The 27,816-nt window shown below is 38.8% G+C and overlaps 1 protein-coding gene across 2 annotated transcripts in view; it reads left to right on the forward strand.

Annotated features, from left to right (window-relative positions):
* Positions 1–408: 408 nt before the first annotated feature.
* The window catches only part of LOC135254431 (utrophin-like), a 120,435-nt gene continuing 93,027 nt past the window's right edge, over positions 409–27,816 (forward strand). The window contains exon 1 of one of the 2 annotated variants that reach the window (XM_064334580.1): positions 409–1,086. In XM_064334580.1, coding sequence (XP_064190650.1) covers positions 919–1,086 — 168 coding nt within the window. In that variant the 5' untranslated portion in view covers positions 409–918. The remainder of the gene's footprint in view (positions 1,087–27,816) is intronic. The other variant, XM_064334563.1, reaches the window with a different exon arrangement.

Genomic DNA, 27,816 nt, shown 5'->3' on the forward strand with positions numbered 1-27,816 from the left:
AAAAAATCCCTTTGTTAACATGGACAGTTAACATTGGGAGCCTGTGATGGTGTAAACCAGTGATATACAGTTGTGTTTTCAGTCAATAGCCGGAGGACTGCACTATTTATTTTCCTTTTTATTTTCTTTCTCAGTATCTCAGTCAGGCTCTCCTGTCCCTATACCTCTTCCTCCCATTTAAAGATCATTCTTTTTATTCCCTCTTACATAGCTTCTTTTTCATAGCTTCTTTTTCTGTCATTGTTCTGTTCTTCTCCTCTTTTTCACACACTCTCTCTCTCACTCCCTCTCTCTCTTTCTCTCTCTCTCTCACTCGTTTGCTCTCTCTGTCTCTCTCCCCCTCCCTCCCTCTCTTTCTCTGACTCTCTTTCGCTCTGTCACTCTCTCTCCGACTTGCAACTGGCTCCTTCCTTCTTATTCTGCAAATGTATGAGAGAAGCAGAAGTGCTCTCTCTCTCACCCTCCCTCCCTCTTATTCTCCTTGCCTCTTCCTTCATCCTGCACTAGCTAGAGAAATCAGAGACTTCAGAGCTGTCCAGGAGTACTCCGGGAGTCCTCCTGCCCTGGGACTGCGTCTCCTGTCTCCCCACCAGCCTACACTTTAATGGCCTTGACCTGCCTGAAGAGGGGGAGCCGACACACTCTACACTCCACAGCCACAGAGAGCTCCGCATTTGGGGAGATAGCTGCTGTTTGTCCTCCAGCCATCCCTCTTCTGCCTCTCCTCTCCTCTCCTGTAGACTCCTCACTCACTCCTCGGTCTCTGTGTCCATGCTCGTCTGAGCATCCCCTCCTCTCCCTGCCTCGTGGTGACCTCTGACCTCAGAAGGAGAGGGCAGAGCAGGAAGCTCCACAGGGGGCAGGCAGACAGGAGTGCACTTAGATGGAAGAGTGAGTTGCCGGGGGATCAGTTTGGTTATGAGTGCCCGTTCCGGGGTTATGATGCAGATCCTTAGCAGCCTGCAGAAGTCAGGCAGGCTGAAGATGATGACTGTGGTCAGGACGTCCCTCCGGAAGGTAGTGGTCTTCTTACATCGTCTGCAAAGGATGGCCATCTCCTCCCCTCGCTACCACAAACTGTACAAGGTGAGTGCCCTGCAACTATTTTACTGACCCCAAAGTAATCTCTGTTTTTCACATGTAATGAAATGAATTAAGGTTAGTGCAGAGCGAGTAGTTTTGTAATCATTTATTGTGCACTAGAATCTTCAGAATTATGAATCCTTTCTGCTGGATTCTCTTTTAAACGTGATTTTATACTTTTGAATGACAGAATGGCCAAACAAGTTTTTAAAAAAACTTGTTTTTAAAATGTGATTTTGGAAAGTTTAACTACCAAAAATACATATTTCTGGTAGTTTCCTTTTATCGGTGCATGTGAGATCTCTGAAACATTCTTCTGAAAGATTCCTCACATGATTCTAATTTCTTCTGAGTTTGGCTTTTAGTTTGATATATGGTTTGAAGTACATTACATCGCTATGTCTGCATAGTAACCAAGAACAATAAGGATGGAATAATTGCAAATAATCCTTAGGCTATTATGAATATGGCAATCCTTCATTGGATATTTTTTCATTAGCAGTAGTCAGGCATGAGAGGGAAGTGCCTTGTTTTCTGGACAGGTTTTTGTGAGGGTGGGGTGTGTCCTGTGTTTGTTTTAGTGAGGGTGGGCTGTGTCCATTCCGTAGCATAGGTTTGTCTCTGTGCAGTAATTTTCCCTAAACAGCCATTTCCCTTCCCTAATGGGAACTCTTGCATTTAAATTATCTTTAGAAATTATGTTTATACCAGGGAGTGCTTAACAATTAAATGGGATTGCATTAACCCCCTTTTCCCCATTCTGTTTAAAATGATTGTTATTAGACACCAGTGTCCAACATAAACGGCCATTGAGGGTCATTAGAACTTAAAGAAAAAGTTGTTATTAAAATGAATTGTTTGAAACTGGCAAGCAAATGTCAATTAAAAAATGGACAGTTGGTGTTAGTGTGGCTACTATGGGTCAAATGCACTCATTTTGGGATTCAGAATGTAAGTTGCAGTGGCTAGATATATTATTTGAAAATGCATAAAGTTATGATATGTGTTTATTTTACTGAACTAAGTTTCCTATGTTTAATGCTTAAACAGGCACACCAAGAAAAAACAATTTTAAATTATATCTCTCAGTGAGGGTTGCCATTTTGTCAAAGCACACTGCAATTCTTTTCAGAGTTTAGCAGATTACTGAATTTAACATTCTGAGTTTAGACCAGGTGCCTACTTGTAGCACTGTGGGGATCACCAGCAGAAGCTCTGCTCACTTTTCATTTGTTCAGTCTCGGTGGAAAATGTCATTCACTGTCAGATCAATTATAACTCTGACTGAATAGGCATTCACTCTTCATTAATTTAAAACTCCCTTGACAGCCGCATTCTCTTGTCACATCTTTAAATCGTCCTGGATGGAGGCCACCAGCCCACTACCACTTCACTCATTTAATTATCCCTGCCCCATTCACTTGTCACACATTTCAATTTCACATCGTGTATCATGCCTTGATGGCCCTATAAGTTGCATTTGACAGTGTCTACTTTTGTTAAATATGTTGGAGAATAGCATTAGCCTTTTGACCAATTAATTATTCCAGGATAGCAACTCTCACTCTTTACTCTATTTATTCTTCTTGGGCAGCATCATTCACTCTTCATTCAATTAACCCTTCCTGGATGGCATTTTTTTTTAATTCACTCAATTAACCCTCCCTGCGTAGCTTCATTCACTCAGTATTTACTTATCTCTGTACTGGAATGTAAACAATATCAATGCAGCTTGAGTATACTTGCTTGCACTTTCATACTGGATCTGACCTGTATGTGTGAGTGAATCTTTTAATTAGGTTTCAGGACTGTCATTCCTCACAGCTGAGAGTGGGGATGTCATGCATGATGGATAGAGAGTTTAGAAGGTGTATAAAAATACAATTTTACTTTTTAAATCCATGGTCTTGTTTCTATTTCTCAGCATGTTTTACAGTTTAGCTATGCCAAGTTTGCCGATTACATCTATAGACATAGCTCTCTCTCTCTGGTGTTAGCAACAATGTCAATAATGTTGCTCTGTTCCATTCTGGGATAGCACAATAAAGAGAGGAGTGGTTATGTGAATGCATTTGTGATTTAACATTCAATCACAGTTGCCTCCAGTGCTATGACTGTTATTCCTTCCTCTGAAATGGACCACAGGCTTTTCACAGTCGGTGACAGACGCTTTTAATTTCAAAACTCTCGGCTAACCTTTGCTTCTGTGAGACATATGCTATGAATGGCGGCCATCTGTTGTGCTAATTCTCCTGTTAGGGTGTATGCTGATGTAAAGCCTGACACGGATGGACAGGTAGCATGCTGAATGAAATGTTAAAAATGTGAAACTGATAAACATCAACGAAAAACATAACATAAACCACCTCCAAAAATATTGGCATTGTTGATAAAGATGAACAAAAAAAAAAACCTAAAACTGTAGTGACATCATGATTGACATTTTGGATGAGCCAAAGTAATTTTGGCTGGGCCCTTAATGCAGAAATTAGATGAACTGTCAAGCACACAATAGTAACCTAATAAAATCTTTTTAAAAAATTTTAAAGGTAGAGGACATTTTTTATTTTCGGTCTTTAATGTGCATTAAATATTGATGAAACAAATTGGAAAGTAATAAAAGTTTAAAAATATTTTCTCCCCACATTCATTTAGGATGGGCCAGTGGTGAAAGTGGGTGGTCTCAGGCCCGTTTGGCTCATCCACATCACCACGCCTGGTATAAAATAAACAACACAGGCTATGTTATATACACAAAATATGGCGATGTCAGTTAGATGTCAAAATTATGAGCTCCCCTGTTTTCAGTCCTTTGTGCACCATCTCTTCACAAGGATAACACTACTTGTTATTTGTAGTAGTTTAGGGGATTTATTTTAATTCATTCTTAATTTTGTTTACCTTAACAAAAGCCCCTGGACACAAAAACAACTACTGGTGTGTACAGCCAAAAAGCTCCACTTTGGTCTTAACTGACATTGAATTGGAACTCCACATTCTAATACATTTAGGCCAAAAAATGGCATCCCTTACCAGGAAAGACAAACCTGGCAGCAGGTGGATCATTCAGCAGTTCAATGTTCCAAAGCATACTAAGTAGTGGTTAACTGACTGCAAATGTATTGTTTTGTAATGGCCACCTCCACACTTGAAGCTGATCAAAATTTGTGGCCATGAATAGATGAACAGTCAACAAAAACAGGCTGGCTGAAGGATCCTTAAATATTCTGTATATACATTTGCCAGATGCTCCTATCTAGAGTGATTTACATAAGGACATACATACAGGTTTAGGCAATAAAAACTGCTGGTGCAAAGTCATCAAGATCGCAACTAACAGTAATAGTCAATATATAATCTTACAACATGAAGATAGATGCTATAGTTGTTGGAAAAGGGAAATTAGTATTATTAGGAAGAAAATGGGTTTCGGAAAAATAGTTTCAGATTTAGCACATGTATAGCTAGTAAACTCATGGCAAATGTTCAGCATTAGTTGAGCAAAGGTGCAATTTACATGGGTGCACTTACATGGGTACACTTTCAGGCAGTGATTCTGGTTGTAGGGTGGAGCTCATTCCTCTTTGAACAGGTCCTGGAGAGCAGAGGATGTAGCTAGAGGTAGGCAGGGAACCTCAGGTTTTGTGAGAAAGTTTATGAGAAAGTTATTTGTCCATGCACACCAAAGCTGGTTTACGTGTTGCGAAGGATGCCTATGTATGTTAAAAAGAACATTGTACTTGTGGCGAAATGTTGTGGTGGATTATTTAGGTTACGGTGTTCTCTTGTGAAAGGACAGTGCAATTTATTTTATGGACATGGAATTATTACTTGAAATAATTTATTTACTGTAATAATTTTAATGTTGTTTTCCCATATTGTGAGCATAAATTCATACAGTTCATTACCTGTGCTATTCTCTACCGCTTTGTTTATTCATTTTATCATTGCCAATAATGCCAATAATTTAGTAAATAACTGTATATTTGAAATGTCTTTACTTTTAACTATGCAGAATAGCCTATATTGTGAAATGCAGTGAAAAACATTTTCTTTATGCAAAATTGCAAGTGGTTAAACAGCAAATGCATATTTGAGTAGTTACAAATGTGTGTCTTAGAAACTAAAACAAGATTTATTTTAATAATTTGTAGGGTATGCTATCATTGCTTTTTTTTTTTTTTTTTACAATAGTGAGGTATAAGCCAAAATGTGGGATGGGGACATTGAGACATAGTGATGGTGTGGAGTTTGGTGGTATCGGACTGATAACATTGTTTGCGCCTTTTGTAACTGTGATTAATGACTCTTTTCTGCCAGGGTCTGCAACTCTCACAGGTCCACATAAGACACCTGGTCTCACCCATGTGATGTGTCGCATAAATATGTGGGAAACTTCTGTTTTTGTTTGTTTCTTTGCTCATCATTTAATCTATTTTGAACCCCAAGGGAAATATAAACTGGTATGTGATTGGTTAAGACTTTACAGCAGTGTCTAAATAAGCAACCCATGAATGTAGACTGCCTAAATCCTTCTTCTATACTATAAGTTTTCTTTTTAAAATGTATTTTACATTATATTATTCATAACACACCATTATACCTGAAAAGTAATACAGTTCTTATGCTACCCATTAAAGGAGGATTTTGTACTGGTCATTTGGAGACAGTGTTTCTTGTGTGAGTAACTTTGCATCTACATTTTAATCAACCAGCAGTGTGAATGTTTTGTGGCCTGCCAATCAGAAGTGAACTTGACTTGACTATCCATGCAGAACAGACACGCCGCATCAGATTTCTAACTCCTGTGCTTTGAAATGGCATCCCTTCTGAATTACAAGGACCTTTTTTCTATTTATAAATAATAATGTTTTTCTTGTGGCTTAATGGGCACTTTGTACGCAAGAAAGAAATGATTGCACTGGGTCTTTAACTACATGCGAATTGAGTTGCTGCAAGAGCAGCATTGATTTTATTGTGTTTTGGACACAACAGGTTGTCTTTGTTATATTGATCTTAATGAATCTTTTTTGTTTCTTTGTGATACTTTAAGTAGTGAGATCAATGGCATTGTTGCAGACATGAATGGTATTAATGATAGTGAATGGTTCACCCCAAATATATTTCCGGGAATGTACAAAAATCTGAAACACAAGCTATACTGTTAAAATAATGTTTGTGACACATAGCTTCAAGAGTGATATAGGGTGTCAATCATGCTTGGATTCCAAAAGACATTTTTTTTTACTTAGATCCAGAATGAAATCAATTCTAGTGCACTGAGCCATGGTAGCTGCCATTAGAAATTCAGATCAGTCTTAAATATTGTAACAAAGTGAAAATTCCAGCAACCATTGTTTGGTAACTGCAGATATGTCCAGATGAATTCAGTGCTTATTGGGGACCTTTATTTCCTATTGAATTACCGGCTAGGCAATCCAGGGTATTGGCTGTTTTTTCTTTTTTTTATACCTTTAAAATGAACAACATGCATACTAAATGGACAACTTGCATACTAAAACCCCACCACTAACTAAAATGTCTGCTGCTGAATCTTGAATTGAACTTAATAATTACCCAACCAGTAAACAAAAGTGCTCTCATTTTTACCTACCACCTATCCTCCCAAACGAACACACAGAACAGACAGGTTCAGGGTCATGTGGAATGGAGGGCTGCTGCTATAATATACATATTACATATTTTCACGCACACAACTAACTGAAATGTTTGATGTTATTTAACATTTTTAATTCAAACCCAGTGAGGGTATGTTTTTCATGTCTTTGCTTCACTTTGCCAAAACAAAATCAAGTCTTACAATAAATGATGTTTCAAAAAACAACTCCAAAATTAGCATATTAATGAGTATTGCATTTGTTTTTATTACTTCATTGAGTGCTTTAAAATGAGCACATTAGCCAGCAATTAATGCCTGGTTACTTATTTCCTGATGCTTTTGTTTCAGAGAGGTAGATGAAAGGGTTACAAAGGCTCTGCCATTTTGAGCAGTTGACCTGATACTGTGAGCTCTGCCATCCCTCTCAATCACATCACTTAGCTTGTATTGTTTATATTATAGTTTTCATTGCGGGTGTAGAAAGTGTCTTTTGTTTGTATTTTAGTCCCCATTTGCTCGCTTCTGCTGTTGTATTGTATTCCTATATCATGACGTTGATTATGTTTACATTATGAAGACATCCATATAAAAAAGACACAATGTTTTATCAGCGTTCAAAAAATTTTGATAATTATTTTCTGCCTATAACGAATGTGGAAAAAGAACACCATGAGTGAAATCATTTAAGAGGAAAGAGATTTCATGAATGAAGGTCTCTAATGAAGCACACACTGTGTGCGTCTAACCTATTCAATCATTAGCTTTCACCACAGATCAAATGGTTACATTTACAGCAACCGTGTTATCCATTTCAAGCTCCAATTATAAGTGAATGTTCATTTAAATGATCATTTCTGAAGTAAACTACAGCAGCAGCCCTCACTAAAAGGTTTAAAAGGTCTTTAAAAGAAAAAAAGTTCTGGAGTGACAAAATGGATAATGCAGATTGGTGCTCCAGTCAAGAGACTAAAAGGGGGCAAAAAGGTTTTTAGTTAAGTACTTTATCTTTCAAAACCTTTATTTAACCAGGAAAACCTAATTGAGATTAAAAATCTTTTTTTTCAAGAGTGTCCTGGCCAAGACAGGCAGTAGCACATATAACATGGTTGCAGATGGACAGTATAAAAACAAAATTATAGACAATGAAGATTTTTGATGATGTACTGTAGGGGAGAGCGAGGCAAAACCTTATGGGGGTAAAATATAACAGACTTTTTAGGTAGATGCATCAAGCTTGAACGACGTATTTCAGGTTAAACATGCAGAATTACCATCTCTTTGTCTCCAATGAATGGTCTGAGAGTTCAATTAATATTTCAGAAGATATTGCCAAAGTCTTTTTTGGCTATATGCAAGTTAATTATTTTTTACTGGAAGTGTTTTTCAGCTACTGTATTGTGTGTGTATGTCAAGGAATCCAAATGTATGTAATTGTAAACAGTCATTTAGTGACTAACAGATAGTTTTGATATTGCATACTGGCATGCTGGGATTGCTAGCCAGGCAAAAGTGCAGACACCCCCCCGTGGGGTTAAACCAAATGGGGTTGTTAGCCTGTTGTCCGTTGACTATTAATTAACCAATTGATTGGATTTTTTTGACTAAGACTGGATCTTCGCACATTTGTTTAACTCAACTTCAACTTTAGGCAATGTGTTGACATGTGACATTGACTGATACAGCTGTTTGGATCAAACAGACATTAGATTTAGATGTAATAGATTTTTACCAACATAAAAAAATGTATTAAAGACTGTTTGTATATTACAACATGGAATTGTATTATGAACTGCCTTACTTTGTGTTAACTTTTAAAGCTATTAAGACTGTTAGGTGAACCCCGTGCCATGTTAGTTTTTGCCCCTCGGGGTTAAATGTAACATTTCACACTCAGTACTTATGGCTAGATTACTATTTGTATTAAAAAATGATTCATCTATCCCCAATAGTTTCAGAATTGCGCCAAATATGAAAACATTTCATTATCTCCCAGCTCTCCCCTATTTATTGTCTCAAGTTTTCCTAAATATCAGAAAATCCAGTTGACAACAATGCTTCATCACAGCACAGACACATGAGAGGAAATAAATGTTCAATTAAGCTAAACCTATTGAACTACCGCACACTCTCCTGTCTCTCTTACTCTCTCACTCTCTCTCTCTCTCACACACACACACTTCATAGAAACAGTATAATCTAAATTGTCGAGTAAACAACCCTGTGTAGAAGGACCATTGTGATAAGGCACTCTTTATTACCTGCTGCATGGAGAGAATTCACAAGACATCAGTATGGTGCTTTCTCTGAAACAAAGCAGCAAGCTCTGTGATATATACTCTGCGTTTTACATCAAAATTGTATAACTAGCACATTCTACATTGTTCCAGCTGTGTGCATATTATTCTTGTTCCTGCTGAATCAGTGCTTAAGCAAAACATCTTTATATTATGTCAGGGCAAAACAACTTTATCAAACTGTTGAAGAACAAACAGACACACACAAACACACACAATTACTTAAACATGATTTTTTAACTGTACACACTCTTCCACACACACACACACACACACACACAAACATTTTCATCATCATCATCTTCATCATAGGCGAACACAAGATTGTCCTCCTTTGGGATCCTTGTGTCTTCAGGTGGGAAAAAAGGCAGACCCTGGACCCACATATTCTGGTGCAGTGTGTGCAGGGGTGAGAAGTTGTGGTGGTGATTGTTAGGGCCTTCTTGGTGGAATCTCTCTCTTCTCTGAGCAGAGGTCATTGTCATAAAGTGCGACCCTCTACAAACAACATTTCTACAGGTCTCCCTATCTTTTACTGTGTTCTCCCAGGTGGTAAGGTCTATTTGGCACTTTCTGATATTGATATCACCTTGATATTGTCCTTGTCCTGCTTTCTTTGACCTCCTGGGGCCTGTCAGCCAGCATGAAGCTGGAAGTATAGGACCTGTTTTGGCAGGCAGGAGTCAGGCATGTGGATGTTGTGGCCAGTCTATTCAAGCTGCTGTTGGGAGATGGTTGCTGTGATGGAGCAAATGTTGGTCTCCTCCAGGATACTGGGGCTGGTGCACCTGGTAACACTACTGCTTTTTATACCAGGTTTTTAGTCTTGGTCTGAAGGCCATGATTTTTGAAGACAATTTTTCTCAGTCTTGAGAAGGCTCTGCTGAGGCGACTGAGCTGGTGATGTATTTCACAATGAATGTCAGCTTTGGAGGAAAGGAGGATTCTGTCTCCCTGAGGTAGATGTTTGCATGTGAGGTAGAGGATAAATGCAATGAAACCAGAAATCAGGGTGGGTGTAATGATCCAACCGTGCTTGACTCCAGTGTCCACCCTAAATGGTTCCATTTCTTCCCCACTGCTACTGAATACTGTGGCTGACATGCAGTAGTCTTAGTATTCAGATGTACTTATCAGGGCAGCCGATTTTACTCACCCAGAGGGTGAACCACCCAGAGGCCCCGACGATTAACAGAATAGCAGCATTTAGTGAGGACTATAAAGGCCATGTACATCGTTGATTTTGTTCCCAGCATTTTTGTTAGAGTTGGTGAGCAGTGAAGGCCATGGTGCACCTATTTGGGTGAAATCCACCCTGCTATTCAGGAAGGTTTTTTTCTGAAAGGGGAAGAGTCTGTTAGCTAGAACCCAAGCTACAATTTTCCCAGTATTGGAGAGGAGGGAGAGGCCACACTAGTTCCCACTGTCTGCCTTGACTCCCTTCTTAAAGATGTAGAGATTTAGGGCATCCCTAAGTTGTGCTGGGATTTCCTCCTTGTCCCTTATCTTGAGGAGCAAGGTATGGATGTGGGTAAAGAGATCTTGCCCACCTGCCTTCAGGACCTCAGCTGGGATTCCATCAGGCCCCACAGCCTTGTTGCTCCTTAGCTTCCCAGAGATATCTTACACTTCTCTTCTCTGGGTGGTTCTCTCATGTTCTCCTTTATGGGCCACTGAGGAAGGCTATCAAGAGCCTCCAACTCAGTTGTGGTGTCTCTGTTCAGTAGCTCCTCAAAGTGCTCTTTTCATCAGGACTGACCATCCTTGAGCAGTGTTTGCTCATCTTTGGAGTGAAGGGGGCTTAGGCCACGATGGCTGGGTCCGTACACCATTCTTGTGGCGTCAAAGAAGCCCCTGGTGTACCCAGAGTCTGCGAGTTTCTGGAGCTACAGCGCCTTCCTTGTACACAACTTCATGTCCTTCACCTGATGCAGGGTAGCTGCCTTCACTTAGGCATGGGCAGTTCTCTTAGCCTCACCCTTGATGTCATTCTGACAGATATTAAAGGTTTGCCGCTTGCTATCAATGACCTGCTGGACTCATTCCCATTGAACAAGTCTTTGTGTTTCTTGGTTTTGAAGCTGAGGGTGCTTATGCAGGTGTCAATGATGTTGAACTTAAGCATGCCCCTGTGTGTTTCAATATTGTCTGGATATTTTTTGGACAAAATACACACATATACACACACACACACACACACACACTCATTCACACAGAAAAGGAAAATGTGGTGGAATATCAATACTGCATCATAGGTTCATTTTTCACTAGCTTTGGTGGAGTGGTGTCATGAAGGTTTGTAAGGACTAATGAAACGAGATATATAAAACCTGAAAGTGCAGCACCCTGTCAGTCCACATCCTCTCCTGTCATCAACTAAGGTACCAAGGTACATAATGAAGGCCCAATCAGTGAGAGGTTTCATAAAGATGATGATGCAACCACAGGATAGGAGGGTTGTGGCTTCAGAACACCTACCTTAGTCTGCCACCTAAAATCACACTCTCAGGCAAAATCCATGTTCAATAATAGGCTTACACTGATCATTCATGCAGCAAAACAATATTGTAACACAGATATACTTGCATCAGTTGTATCTTTTTCTACTCTCTTCTGTTCTCTTTTGATCTACAGCTTTTGATCATTTTGAACTACATTTATTTTGACGTTATATACATTTATTTAAATCATAACGATTTAAAAGGGTTTCTCTAACCTAATCAAATGATTTAAACCAGCATATTTGCAAATATGCTGGGTGGGCATCTGTGTACAAAATTGTGTTGCCAAAACACTGTCACTGGCTGTTTGGTGCCTGTGTTCTAGTTGATTGTCTTACCTCTGTGATATGCATTCCCTTCACTCCAGCTACAGTACCTCACCACGATGACCTTGTAATTCATTCTGCATAAGAGTAACTTCTAACTAAATACATATATATTATAAAGTAATAGTGTCAGAAGATGGAAATTGTAACATAATTTGAGATGCAGAAAAACAATTTTCTTGTAAAAAAAAACAGATACAAATAAATGCATTTGACACCCCACTGTAGACCTTTAAATATCAGTGGGAATGGAAAGCTTCATCTGGAAAAGTAATTACCTTGGGCATTCTTGGGTCAGTTTGGGAGGGGGGGGGGGCAGTATGGGAGCAGGGGGTAGGGGGTGAATGCGTTTGTTCTAGTTAGAGCCATGGTCCTCTGCAGCTCTTTATGCCCCTGAGATGAGTTGAAGTTTAAATAATTAGCAGCATTTAATTAGGAGCTGGGGAGGCACTGTGAGGACATGCAACTGCCTTTGGCCATCTTTCCCCATCCCCCTGCTGCGATCCCTGTTTCTGCACACTATTCAAGAGTTAGGATTGTTTTAATATTTCGTTACAAGACTTCATTGTAAAATGTCAAAATGTGCATGCACTGAATGCATTATGAAAATACATAAGCTATTGACATTTCTATTCAATATGTGATTGTTTGTATAAACAGACCCTGAATTCTATGCACAAGATAAAAAAAGGAAGTGTAAATAATTGATGTGTTATTATCACTGTCACATTCTGAAATATGCTAACATTTCAAGATTTTTGTATTTGGATTTTTGTGACCAGTCATGTACAGAATATGCATGTATTACTTTTTCATTGGTGGGAATAACGGATACAGCTTACATTATGTATTCTTACATATCATTCCCAATGTGCCATTAAAGCAGTGTGTATGTGACAAATTACTCCAATCCTGTAGTCTAAGCACATTTCAACTGTATCTTATGTAGTTTTATTCTCCCTCATTTTGGAGAATAAATTCTCATTCAAGTGCCAGTAATTTGCTAAGACATACTCCTTCCATTTGAGAGGAACTAAACTACCACGCCTATCCGTCAAAAGCCAGCTGCAGCGCTGCTTGATTCCCTCTTTGCGGTGATTCAAGCAAATAATACACCATAATGCCTGTGGTGTGGTTTGTAGGGTTGTGTGCATATGTGTATGTGTGCACATGTGTATGTGACTGTGTGAGTATATGTGTATAGGCATATACTGCATGACTAAACATATCTGACTGTGGAAGTGTCAGTCACATGTGACAGAGTATGTGTTCTCCTATGCCTTTTGGAGGTAGCGCATTTTCATTGAGAGTATTCTCAAGCAATACATTGTTTACTGCTCAGTTTCCTCAAATGTTCTTAAAGAACCCTGTCTGTTAAGACTTGCAGGGCTTAATATGTTGTAAATTCCCTCAACTATGGAAATATGTTGTAAAAACCACACAAAAGATTTCAGTTATTTTAAAAAACCGAAGCCTTTCATAGAAATTTTGAACAATGGCGATTGCAATTATTTTATAACAATGAAGACATGAGTATAGGTTGCTCATCGAATATATAGTCTAGGATTATGCTTCTTTGGCAATATGATGAAAATATGACCATCAAGTGTATTTCCACAGTGCGTTTCAGTGAAATCAGTATGCCAGGCATGGAGAAATTAGACTTGATGCAGAAAGTGTGCTGCGATTCGCACACACTCTTTGCACATTCCGAGCCAGACAATGGCTTATGTATCATCTATCTGCTATGTGTATACTCCACTTCTGCTGTAATTCCAGCCTTAGTCTTTTTCTTTCTTTAGGTTTAGAGCGTTCAAGAATTTGTGCATGAGGTTCAGAAGTCAAAGAAAAGTATGACATAAAATGCTACGCTCTATCACAACTGTATGAATACAAGCAAGCCATTTGTCCTGCTGGGTGGTTCGCTTGCTGTCAGTAGTGCACATAAGCTGTTGCTCAGCCCTACAGATGAGTCATACTTCGTCTTTTCTATTTTATAGTTATGGCTAGAAGTTCAAAAAACTGTCAGCGTGTGTTCCCTGGGATGACAGCTCAGTGCGAATATGCCGTTTTATTTTAATTGAGCACACTTGCTGGACTCCTGGGAGCTAGAAAATACATGCAGGGCCAGAATTTTGTGCTTGGAAAGTTGCTGCTGCTCAAAGGAAAATGGAGATCAATCATGGGAAATATGAGCAGTAACTACAAGTATCTACAAATATTTTGCTCTTTACTTCAACGAGGAGGGTAATCTATCCATCCATGATCTATACCCGCTTATCCTGAGCAGGGTTGTGAGGTGCTGGAGCCTATCCCAGTATGCATTGGGCGAGAGGCAGGAATACACCCTGGACAGGCTGCCAGTCTATCGCAGGGCACTCACACCATTCAGTCACCATTCATTCACACCCTCCTACCTATGGGCAATTTAGGGTCACCAATTAGCCTACCTGTGGGAGGAAACCCATGGACACAGGGAGGGTTTCCTCTGAGAACATGCAAACTCTGGCCAGATTCAAACCTAGGACCTTCTTGCTGTGAAAAATTGATTTTTCTAAAGACTAATGCACGTATTCAGATGATTCAGAATGCCGCTGCCCGACTCATCTACAACCTTCCCAAATTCTCCCACGTCACTCCTCTGCTGCGATCACTCCACTGGCTACCGGTCGCCGCCAGGATCCGGTTCAAAGCCCTGACCCTTGCCTACACTGCTGCCAACAGGACAGCCCCCATCTACTTGCAGGACATGACTCGGTTCTATGTGCCTGCTCGACCACTCCGCTCTGCGGCAGCAGGGCGGCTTTTAACCCCTCCCACCCGCCCAAAGGGATCACAGAGCTTCTCCACCCTAGCTCCCCAGTGGTGGAACGAACTCCCCGTCTCTCGCCGAATCTCCCCCTCACTACCCATCTTCCGCCGTGGCCTGAAGACTCATCTCTTCAGACTATACCTAGACTAACCACCACCACACTGTATATTTCACTCTTGTATATAAACCCCCCCCCCTTTTCATGTCACTTGTTACATGTTGCCCCATCCCAGCACTTTTTGGTAATTTGTATTTGTCCTAATACTGTAGCTTATTCTTCTGCCTAGTTGCAGAGGTTAGATCAGAATAGTGTTCACTGTGAACTGTGTTCTTGGCTAGAAATAGCTGTACAAAATAAGTATTGTACCTTACTGTGTTCAGCAGTTGTCCATGACCATGAAATGCACTTTTTGTGCGTCGCTTTGGATAAAAGCGTCTGCCAAGTAAATGTAATGTAATGTAATGTATTCAACAAGCTTCTCAGAGTCCTGTTCTAGGATCAGGTATTCCCTATTCATATGCAAATCTTATTCACCATAACCTACAGGCAAACTGATCCTAGTTTGGCACCCCTACTCTTACACATATTATGAAAACAGGATCAGGGCAAAAAGGCAGTCCAAAGTAACATGGTGTCACTTAAAGACTAAAGGGACAAATGAAAAATGAGAACAAACTAGAGAACATACTCTACTGGTTGGTAGATAAGGGACACTCAAAAAATGACTGAACATTGAATGGTAATACTTAAAATCAGAAAGCATGACACAATTTCATGACACGTTTCAGGTTGTTTCTGATTAAGCCAGGACTCAAGAGCAACTCTAGAGTAGAAGAAAAAACAACCAGCATGCTTGGCGAGCAAGCACCAGATATGCTACCAAGGTCTAGGAAGGTGGTGCTGGAATACAGGTGGGAACTATTTTTAACATTCTGATCCTTATCAGAGTTCAATCCCCTCGCCACTGACAGTTAGAGACCTGCCACCCTGAGATCTTTGGGGAACACACAAGGCTGAGCTGTTAGCAGCTCAGGAGAAACTGCAGAGCTCCGCTCATTACAGCTTGGCTGTTTTGGCTCACGATTGTTTTCAGCCAAGTGGGCATGCGTGCCTCAGATAAATGACCAAATCCCTCTTACACTAAAGGAGAAAGACAACAGAAGCAAGATGGATAAAATGTTTCATAAACGTGTAATTCTGCTACGTTGTACAATTCTTAATATAAGGTTGATTTTCCTAAGTATGTTAACTCCTAATGGCTTTGACACATTCTCACTACCCTATATAAGTAATCAAAAGCTATTTAAGCTATCCATCCACCATTTCTGATTCTGAATGAAAGAATGACAGGCATAAATGTTCAGTCTGAGATTGGGGGTGACACATCTCATTGAATTTTTAAAAATTGTTGTGCGGAGAGAGGTAGAGAAGTCAATAGATGGCACGTGTCTGAAGGCATTGCTATACAGTTGTGTACTGAGCAGAGGTGTTGCTAGGATGTCATCTTTGGGTGGGCATTTGGGTGGGCAACAAAAATGTTGCTTTTCCTAAATAAGGTATGTAAACAAGGGTGTAATTTAATATTGAAAGGCTGGGGGGGGGGGGGGGAAGGAATACAATTACAGCATCCAATTTTTGTAGGGGGGTCCGGGGCCACTATCTCATGAAAAAGAAAAAAATAATGAAACTCTGTAACACTAAACAAATGACTCATTTGGTACTGTCACGCCGATTTTGATCCGGGCTGCAAAAACGATGCAATGACATTCTAAAACAGCTGTTGTACCCGTTGTGACGTGCTTGAAGTTTCGCTGCTATGCCAACGCTTTGCTGCATTCTGCGGCAATAAAGATTCTAAGACAACTCGGCAAGTTCTCTGTTTTAACGGGTTCATTTCCAGCCTGAAACGGTGTGATGGTATTAATAAACGGCTTCACGTGTCATCTAACTTGCGAGTAGTTGGCCATCTCCCTGAACATGAATTTAATGTTTTTAACAGAAAATAACAATTATAAATGTGATTTTATCCACGGAAACAGCTATACAAGCTAGCTGGCTAGCTAGCTGCCTAATCACTAAACCAATGGCCACCAAGTGAGCTGGTAACTTAAATGAAACACGCAGCTTGCAAAACGTGCAAACTCAACTGTGAAACTATACAAGACTACCAATATAACTTATAAGAACCAGAAAAAAGATTAAACAAGAATCAAAGGTATTACCTCTTTTAATTGGATTGCTGAGAGCAGCTAGCTACAAACAGGTTTTGCAGTTCACTTAGCCATGTCTGTACCACATGTGAAGAAGTGTCGTGGTTTGGCGATAATGAAAAGGAGCAACACTGACTAAGCACACCCACACATTCAAAATGGCCAATAGGAAATCAGTGCACTTTTTGATGACCAATGACAAAATTACAAAAAACTATGAACGCTCAAAAAAATAGACATAACGGTGATTTTGTCTGAGTTTTCATTGGATGGGCAGACGATTCCTCTGGGTGGGCAAGGCTTATCTCTGGGTGGGCAATGCCCACCCCAGCTCACCCGTAGACACGCCCCTGGTACTGAGGGGACACTTAGGGAGACAATTCAAAGCAACGCTTAAGCTCTTACTCAGTATTATGGCAAATACTCATGTTCAGTCCTAGTGTACATTTCATGTAACCTCTATATCAAGATGTAATGGGACCTTACAACTATGGGAGATGGCAGGAACACACAGGAGTCCAGAAATAAGCAGGTGGTTTCATTTACAGCCATGCAGAATATGGTATTTACAGTGAACTTGAAAAAAAAAAAAAAAAAAACTATAGTGCAAATGTAAACACCCAAAAACTTGCCACAATAATCAGGACTTGTAATTTGCACTCATGCAACTGAGCCTCACAACACTCTCATTTGGTCGCTTTTTTACAAAACTCCCCCCTGAGCCTATTGCTACATGGCTTATAAAGGTAATGCTTCGCCCCTGGATCAAAATGTGATAAAACCAAGCCCATTCACGCTTGTGTAGAGATTAACAAATAATAAATTATAATTATCCACAAGCAAAATCATACTAATACAACCTAATTTGTTTCTGCACTAATAGCACTCATTGAAAAAAACCCTTCCAGCCTGCCCTGCCACTGTCAGAATTGAGCCCAGTTTATGTGACGATATCTGCAGCACGCACAGGCGCGCGTATCTTTACCTCAAAAACTTTTCCACGGACGCCACAAACAGAACAGGTAGGCAAGCTTTCATAAATTCACATACTGTTAAGTATAACCGACGAAAAGAAAATGAATCTCATACACAGACACATGACAGAAGCACACGAAAATCGTATACAATATAAATGAAAGTGCACTTTTCCATTTATAAATGCGAAAGACAGGAAAAACCGGCCTGAACATGAATGTGAAATGCTTAGAAAGAAATACAGTATCAACTGTACTAGAAACAATGATAAAAAATGGTATTATTGAAGACTCACCAAAAACAAAACAAACAAGTATGCGCAGTTAGGAACTTTCATGAAAAACTAGTTAAAACTAGTCAAGTGCAATGTGCACTGTAAAAAATAAAAAGTTGGAACAACTCAAAATTTTAAGGCAACAAACTTCAGTAAAATTTTAAGTTAGGCAATTAAACAAACATTTAAGTTGCAGTAACTTATAATTTCACATTGTAACAACTTTAAATCCTTACTTCTGTTAACTTAACTCCAAGTTGCAGGAACTTACAATTTCACATTGTAACAACTTTGAATCCTTACTTATATTAACTCAACTCCAAGTTGCAGTAACTTATAATTTCACATTGTAACAACTTTATTTAAATCTGTACATAGTACCCACTTAATTTCAGTTGAGTTGAATTAGTGGAACAAGTTAGAGTAACTTAAAATTGCACACTGCAACAGTTAAGGTAACACATTTATCAATAAGGACCAATAACTTCCCATCAAATGTATAAATAATTACAGATGCAATGTCTACATTCAAAACTTTGTTTTAATGTATCAAAACATATCACTTCCTTTGCAACAAGGCCAAGTAAATGTGGGTGCGTTCATAAATACGCTCTGAGCATCTGGGGTGCTCTCTGGTCGTTCGGAAATTCAGAGTGCTCAGAGCGTCCCCGTTCTAAAATTAAGCGTTCTGAAATCAGAGCAGATTGTCAGAGTGAATTTACGAACGCACCCAGACACAGAGAGGAGAGAGGGAAGAGGCGACCAGAAATTACACCAAAACGCGGTTGAGAACTCTCACCATTCTTTTTCCCCGTTCATTCGGTAGAATACCATTGAGATCAGGTTCAAGTTACATTTCTAGTAGGCAATATGTGCTGCAGCAAGTATAATTATGGTACAGAAGTTGAGACAAACATACAAAACTAGATGCAAAAACAACATAAAAAGGGTGACTTGCACTAGTGCAATGTCCATAGCAGGTCCCCCAAAGCATAAGCGCTAGTATAATATACAGTACCGCCTCATCACCATAATCACTTCCACCACCATCATAAGCATCAACTGCAGCATATTGACAAAATATCATGACTACCTCCTCCCTAGTATTTTTCTGATAAAATGATGGCATTACCATCATTACAATTGCTTGATATGTAAACATATTAAAGTGCACAAGAACTAAATTAAAACACTGTTTGTATTGTTGTAGTTTCAGGACAGTAACAACCATAGACCAATGATTTCAACATTAGATCAGTGTTAAGTATTTTTGTCTTTTTCAAGCAGTGAACAATATTTCAGTTAGGATCCCCCCACATATTAAAGTAGGATGTCTGCAGGTCAGGCAAAAGTTAAATCGAAGGCTTTTTAGACATATTAAATGCTTCTTAGAATAACATTTAAGACAGTTTGCCACACAAGTAAGCACAGGCAAGTTGTACTCTTAGCTACTTGACATTTTTACAATTATCTAAAACGACAACATTGACATTTGTCCAAATGTTTATTTTGGTCCAAGAAAAGGACACATTGTGGGCTTTTACCATTCAAATACAAATGCATTGTAACCACAGATAAATACACCATGATATATTCAACTTTCATGATGTATTATACAATTTTACAAACAAAAATACATTTAAGACAATTTAAGACTTTTTAAGGGCTTGCAAACACCCTTAAAGACATGTCACATTCATTTTTACATGTTATTAATTTTCAAAAATTCTTTCCATGTTAGCTATTTAATAAGGTTAAAAGAGCTCAATAGAGTCTTATTATGTACTATACAGTTCCAAATCACACTGCCCAAATTCACAGGCCTCCCATGCATTGTTCTACTTGGAATACAGTCACTCTTGTCTCAGGCATGTCTTGAGCGGGGAAGGGTGGATCTCGGGTTCTTCACTGGAGCAACAGTCATAAGGCCATGTGTGGGAGCTGAAAGGATATGAAATTGGACCAAGTAAGAAAAATAAATTGAGTAACACATGCTGCAGGCTAAAATTGAAATTGTGTTTTGACAATGACAAACAGTCAATGAGCAAAGAGCCGTTTCCATATAATATCCATAACGACCTTTACTCTTATCTTGTGCTCTAGTTTCCATTTGAGCTGTTGCGCCAAATGTAGAGAACTCTGCAAAAGAAAATAAATTTAAGTCAGTATTTGGTGAAAATACAGAGAAATATTCTTCATTAAAATTCATTCCACAATCCACTGGCACGAAGCCAAAATAAATTTATTTATTTATTTATTTTTTTTAAGGCCACGATTACACCAGGTATAGAGTAATAGTGCCAGCGGATCTGGAAAAAAAAATGTTGAGTTGTTGCATTCCTAATGGAAATAATGTTTAGCTAAATGCTTTCAAAAGAGCGCCACATAGCTTTCAAAAGAAGCGCCAACAATGCTAGCTTGAAAAGGCAGGCTAGCTCCAGTTTGTCAAACACCAAAAACAAATTAACATTAATAAAGGTGCTTTAGGGACCGCCGTTTATACATGTTGAACTAGCTCAATTGTTAGCTAACTAAACAGGTCATCACCGAGATCAGCTAGGTAATGTTAGCTGGTCTTACATTACATTTGCACTGGGCTATTAGTGTTAAATACTCAAACTGGCAAATATGTTATCTAACATAACACTAACTCAAATTAGTCCCAGAACAGACGCCAGGTCTGAACATCACCATTTCAACTTTAAGCATTAGCAACATTCAGCTAGAACTGCAAACATGCATGCTGAAAGTAGACTCCAACATTACATTGCAAATACTACTAACTGAAAAGGTCTGCAGTACATTCAGTTAAAAATATAAAGGCATAGTGAAACACTTAGCTGCTCTTGAACGCCGTCAAACCCAGATTTGCCCACAGAGAACTTAAAACCACAGCAACCTTCTTCCAAGAGGACGTTACCTCTTACATCACAGCAATATGCACATATGATTAGATATAACGTCTTCTTGTTGTTTTACAGCGGTTGTTTACAGCTTATTGGTGAATTACCGCCACCTTCTGCTCCGGAGTGTGGGCCAGACAATAGATTTACAATCTAAATCCCTTCACCCTATCCATGCTTTACACCTAGTCCTACTATAAAATCCCTATCCACCTGCGTGTCTTGCGACTGCTTGGAGTGGTGTGGAGGTGAATGCACAGTGATAAATTATTGAGAGATATAAAGTTTAAGCTTGGATCTTATTTCTGAAAGAGTCATGTGCCCCCTTGTAATATTCAACAATTGCTGAATTTAAGGATAAGTTACATGGTCATTTTCTGGTATAACTTTTCAGACATCTGTACATATTGCAGACTATTGGCATTACTGTTTAAATGAAATTAAATGAAATTGTTAGAATTTGTTGCCAGGCCTCTGCGAGAGGAAAAAGATGTCTGTCATGAACTACAACCCTTTTACAATTATACACAAATTAAAAACAAATAATTTTTATTTTAAAGGAGTCAAAGAGGTTCTGTGCAATTTTGCGACGACATTTGAATGGTTGATGTTCCATAAACCAAATTCTCTCATTCCAAAACTGAATAACATTAATCCTATTGTAATTAACCTCATATAATGGGGGGTTTGGGGCTTTCACAGGGCACAAAATACCATTTAAGAGGTAATTAAAGTTAAATTTAGTTCCATCACTTTAGATGGAAACCATTAGTGCTCTACATTATATAAAAACATTGCTTTCTGTATTTATTGTAATGGGTACTTATGTTTGGAGCTTATTTATGCACATATAGGAACACTTTATATTTTAATTAAAGGCTTGTTAAGCAATCTGATATTCATCTATATCTTGCTGGTTTTACATTATCCAATGGTAAAATGATCCTTGCAATAAGAATGAGAAATGCATGGGGAGAAGTTCAGATGAGGAAAACTGTGTGTGTGGAGTTCGAACTGAACTAAAATTTGCTTTGGCTGTCACAGCCTTCAGCCAGATAAAATATTACTCTTCCTTACTCACAGCTGAGAAGGATTCCATCACCACTATCATTTCTGACACCCCTGTTGACATCCCCCTCTCCGGAGGGGAAAAGCAACAGCCATATTACAGTTTCACTCCACATTAAAAACACAATCTCATTATTATCAGGTTATTTCTCAGACCCCATTATCAGGATTGACTCAAAGGGTATCATTTTATCAAGACAAAAAACATTATCAGCATGCCAAGTTACTCACACATACAATGCACTGTCTGTACGTCATTAATTAAAAATTCAAGCCTGCCATCAAAGGTATTTCATTTACATATTTTAGCAAATTCAAGCCATTACAAGTATTGATATGGCCACATTCTCTCCAGATGAAAAAACTAATAGCCAAGTTACATTAAATAATTTAGGAAACCACTTGTCCACTTGTAACTGCTGATAGCAGAAGAATGAATTCTGAAGTTCAGAAGCAACTTATCTGCTCACGTTCATCCAAATTTATTGTATTCACTGTAGAGGTCATCATTGGTTCACCAGGCTCTATGTGATTACTGAGCTCACCAGTGCTCTCTTTCTTCTTAATGTCACGTAACGGGTAGGGAGGACCCAAACGCAGAGGAAAAAAAAACACAAACTCAAAAAGGGAAAATTAACAAAGACTTTACTTACACGACAGGGGACAAAAAACAGGAAACCAAAAGGCCACGCAGGGCACTTCCAAAAAACACAAAACAGAAAACTCAAAATTCAAAACACACACAGAGCAGAACACAGGTAGAACAGAAACCAGGCAGGAAATAACAGGCAGAAACACACAGGCGGAAACACAGTCACACACACAAGCAGGTCAAAACACAGGCAGGCAGATACATGTAAGTCGGAAACAAACACAAGGAACCAGCACCCGAGTCAAGGGAACAAAGAACTTAAATAGACAGGGGGTAACAAGACACAGGTGAACTCAAAAAACAATCAAATCAGAAAAGGAGGGGATAACAAGACACAGGTGGGAACAATGATAGAATAACGAGACAATAATACAATTAACAGGGGGGAGCAGGACACAAAACAGAAGTGCCGCCATCTGGCGGCCCAACAAGGGAAACACAGACAGGAAAACACAGAACCATGACACTTAATGTCCCAAACATTTGATTTTGGTTAGCCTCAGGTTTGGCCGTTGTCTCTGATTGTTTTTTTCTTATTTCACAGCCTCATAATGGCTTCCTTGTGTTAACAACACAGAAGGTTGCTATCTAGTGTACTGTTGTAATGAAACATCTTAAGAATAGCTAGGTAGCTACTTAATGATTTTATGGATGCCATGTGCATGTGCTGGCTAACTAGCTATACTTCAGTAATGTTAGTTTCATTTTTCATTTTTAACTTAACTGAGCTGAAGTCAGCATGCTATCTAGCCATGTAGCTGGTTTAATCAAGCTGTGTAGCTAAGTAGCCGACCAGCTATATGAATGAAACAAATGTGGCTATGTTGCTGGCTACACCATGACATGTTGCTGGCATGTGAAATAAGAGAATGCGTTTAAGTGAAGCATAAATTAGCTTCCCACAAAGATTATGCAGCTGTTAAAGCAACATTTAGGCAATTATTAGTTAGCAAGCAAGCTGGTTTTCGCAATAAATAAATAAATAAATAAATAAATAAATAAATAAATAAATAATGATGAAAAACCAAAACGTTTTTCCTGTGTATCCAAGTATTCTGCAATTGGTTACTATGATCTGACTATTTTCATCAGATGTTGTCATTGGCATATTTGTAGCTAAATGTCCAATGGGCAGAATTATTGATTGTGGGATTAGAGTATTTCTGTTATTTATTTAATGACATAAATAGTATTTGCAATGCCTACAGTGCAAATATGAAAAAATCACATTTATATCATACTGAAAATATGTGTAATGCTTATACTTTGATTATTATTTAGTTAAACATCATTATGTCACTATTGCTAAGTTAACATTAGCATCAGGGGAGCTTTAGGGAGACATGAACTACTCAGGACCAGTAGGGATGATGGGGGGAGAGAGAGGATGTGCACATTTGGAAAATTGAATTCGTCTAGGAGCTGAAATTTTTTTTCAGTACATACCATTGGTTGTTGGGTATTCAATTGGCTGTGACGCATGAACGCTTTTGAAAATCAAAAATTCATCTGTTAACTTTTGCTTGGTCTGAACATCATCTGTGCCAAAGTTAGTGAAGATTGGACAAAATTTGTGGCCTGTGAAAATTTTAAAAACTTTTTCAGAAAATCCAATATGACGGAAATCCAATATGGCGGAAATTGACGTCAATGGGTGCGTTGAACTCGGGTTAATCCAAGGAATCTAACGGTACCTCATTTTAAAAAATCGGGATACGGCTCAAAACTTACATGCATGAATGTACCTCAAAATTCGACCCGTTGGTGGCACTACAGCGCTCGAAGTGGAGACATTAATCTTGAATCATGGGACTGTCCCCAATCAGTGTGCCAAATTTCAAAACTTTTTACCATACAGTTCTAGGGGCTGCCATAGACACCCTAGCCAGAAGAAAAAGATGATGATGATGATGATGATGATGAATAGTAAGAAAAGGTAGAAACACAATGTGTGCCTACGCAGCTTCGCTGCTTGGCCCCCAATAACACTAGCATTCCCCAGGTAATTTTCACATTCCAGCACTATGACAACATTGTACATAACTTAAGTAGTCAGACTACTAGGTTCAATACTAGGTATTGGTAATGATATTATCGCAAATGAAAGCTGGCAGAAATCTACATCAACTGGTCCTACCTGTCAGCTTTCATGAGCAAATAGAAGTACCCCCAAGTCTTATCAAATACAGTATGAATAAACAATATAGACTAGCTTGGCCAACTTAAAAGCTTTGAGTAAATGTAAATGAGTTTTCATGGGTGAGGGTTAAAAATTCAATGTTTTTTCTAGCAGTAGGCAACATGCAAAATAACCTATTTATACACAGAAAATTAACCACTTTAAACATAATGAATTCATGTGCAATGCACTCTAAAAAGTCAAATTAGTTTTTATTTAACACAAAGCAGCATTACATGTCTTTGCTTGATCTACTTGAGAAGCCGCACACTGAATCCGATCATCATTGCTGCATACTGGGTAGCCAACACAGCCGGAGTAATGAGGTGCCCGAGATTAGCTGGGCATTATCTTTTTTCAAACTTCGGATGATATACACTGCATCTGGTATTATAGAAGCCAGTTTTGAGCACCTCATGCATTGTGGTGGTCAGATTGTTCTTCAGAAAAGTGTTGTCAGTAATCACATTAAAATGTATACAATTTGAGGGGATTTTTTCTACCGTGGGGTGCTCTAAATCTTGTTGTGGCACGGTCTTAAACCCTAAATAGTTATTTCCATTTTTCTGCACAACCATGACATGAGCAATTTCAAGTTTTAAATGTTTAAAAAAAAAATTTTTTTTTTAACAATTGTTCATACTGACACCGTAGTTGCACGGTCTATGGTTACAGTTGGGCTACTGTGCCTGCTTTAATACATGCCCCTATTTGGGGTGACACCTATCCTTCTGCTTACTCAACTTCTAACATCCACTTACAGAGCTGGATATTCACTAAAGATATAGATTATGACTGTACCATACACTTATCGTTCATTCTTGTTGTTGAGAGGAATAGCAGGCCAGCGTGTCCAGTGTGTTAGAAGGGTTCTGTGCTCACTCTACATGAGTAGTTTCCAACATGACAGCTAAAATGTCCCGATGTCAAAGTGTCAGCTTTCTGTCATGATGAAAAATTGGACTTAAAATTCTACCTCTGTCATTTCATAAAGGCATCTTGATGATAAAAAAGGCCTTATGGCTTCAACCTTAAAGTGACAATCTCGAAGATTTTAGTTTCGTTCTCTATGGCGGTGCCAATGGCGAGAAGCGGTAATTGCAGGTGTGTTTTTGGACCTCACTTCCCATAGATCCAACCGGATCCAACCAGTGTCGCCTGTGTGACAGTGACACTTTGCGAGGTCGGTACCGGTCGGTAGCGTTAGCGTTTTTTTCTAATTGTTAGCCGACATTAGATTGTGTTAATTACTAGCTAGCTAGCTAGCTAACGCAACGTTACCTGATATGAGAGATGGATACTGTGCGCAACATTGTCTAAACTAATGTTGTCTCTCTTGACATGGTCCGGTAGTTAGCGTTAGCTGTGCAAATAGCTATGTAATTTAGTAAAGTTACATTGTCATTAAATGTAATACGAAATCTACATCAACAAATAATATGATCTCTCATGTTACACAAAAAATTTTTAGGGTTCCATAACTCCCCCAACCCTCCCTTTCTCTGTTATTGTAACGCATGCAGACACCAGAAAAAACAGTACGCCGCTCACACACAAGTGAGTTGAAGAGCGAGCCTGTTGCGTTAGTTCCGCCTACCCTCTCTGGCGGACCAACCACTGATGGGTGATGAAAAACGCGTCACTAACTGTGCGCCGCTTGTGATTTTTTCCCGGAAATGTCGCCACAGACACCAAGTTTTTTAATCATGAATTATGATAATAATAATAGTATAAATTAATATAAAAATAGGCTCAATCACCATTGTGTTACCCAATGTAGCGATAGATAGTGACTTAAAAGACATTTATTTTAATGAAAATCTTCGAGATTATTACTTTAAAGAAAGCAAAATAAACAAAATTATGAAAGGGGGATATGGCATGTGTACGTTCCATAACCAGAAAATAGTAATATAGGCAATTTTTTACATTACATTACATTTCTTTAGCAGATGCTTTTATTCAAAGCGACGTACAAAAGTACATATCATGGTCATTGGAACAACTACAAAACACAGGTTCGATAAGGTACAATACTTATTTTGTACAGCTATTTATAGCCACACAGTGAACATTATTCTGACCTAACTTATGCCAAGTCAAACTAGGGGGAGCTTTACAATCAATATGAGTTCTTTGCATGTACTTACACAACAATATTTTCAATGATGTGTAAGTACACCTGGCACCATGAAGCTCCACTGCCCACAACCATCCTGCCATGACACAATATGAAATAATGTTCATGAAAACATTTAGCTACTCCACATTTAACCTTTTACATTATAAAAAAGAAGGAAAAGAAGTTACATTGTTTGCTGCAATCCTGTATTAACTAAAAAGTAAACTACACAATTGTCCTAAAAGTAATAAGATACAATTCCTGCTTGCAACAGCTTTAGAGTATCAGTATAAAATCTGGAAGTGAAGTCTGGAAAAGCTGTCTCTGTTAGCTTTGTCAACAAATGGCAGGTTACTATAAAAAAGTAATTTAGTGGCCTTCAAATTGGTACAAACGTACAAATGACACAGTTTTAAGTGACACTCCAAAGGCTGACTGTAAGCCAGTTTAAATGGAGATGTGATTGAGCAATTATACAATCTTATCTCAGTATGAGTCTAATTTACCAAATCTATGTACAGTATCATCTGGCCTGTCACCAACAGGAAGTATACAGTAATTTAACTTTTTGCAAAGTCATATGGTGTTCTGAAAAGATGAACTTTTGAAGGAGGTGAAAAACTTGTAATTGGGGTAAAATGTATTTGCAGCACTCGTCATGGACTAGTTTGTTTGAGCTTGTGCATATGGGTCAGAAAAGGTTGACCGGCCCTGACACTTTTCATAGAAGAAACTCTTTGGGGGTTGGTGAGGAAGGGGTGGGAGGGGGATGAGGAATTAAATAGTAATTTAATGA

The sequence above is a fragment of the Anguilla rostrata genome, chromosome 1 (genome assembly GCF_018555375.3).
Source record: "Anguilla rostrata isolate EN2019 chromosome 1, ASM1855537v3, whole genome shotgun sequence".
NCBI lineage: Eukaryota > Metazoa > Chordata > Actinopteri > Anguilliformes > Anguillidae > Anguilla > Anguilla rostrata.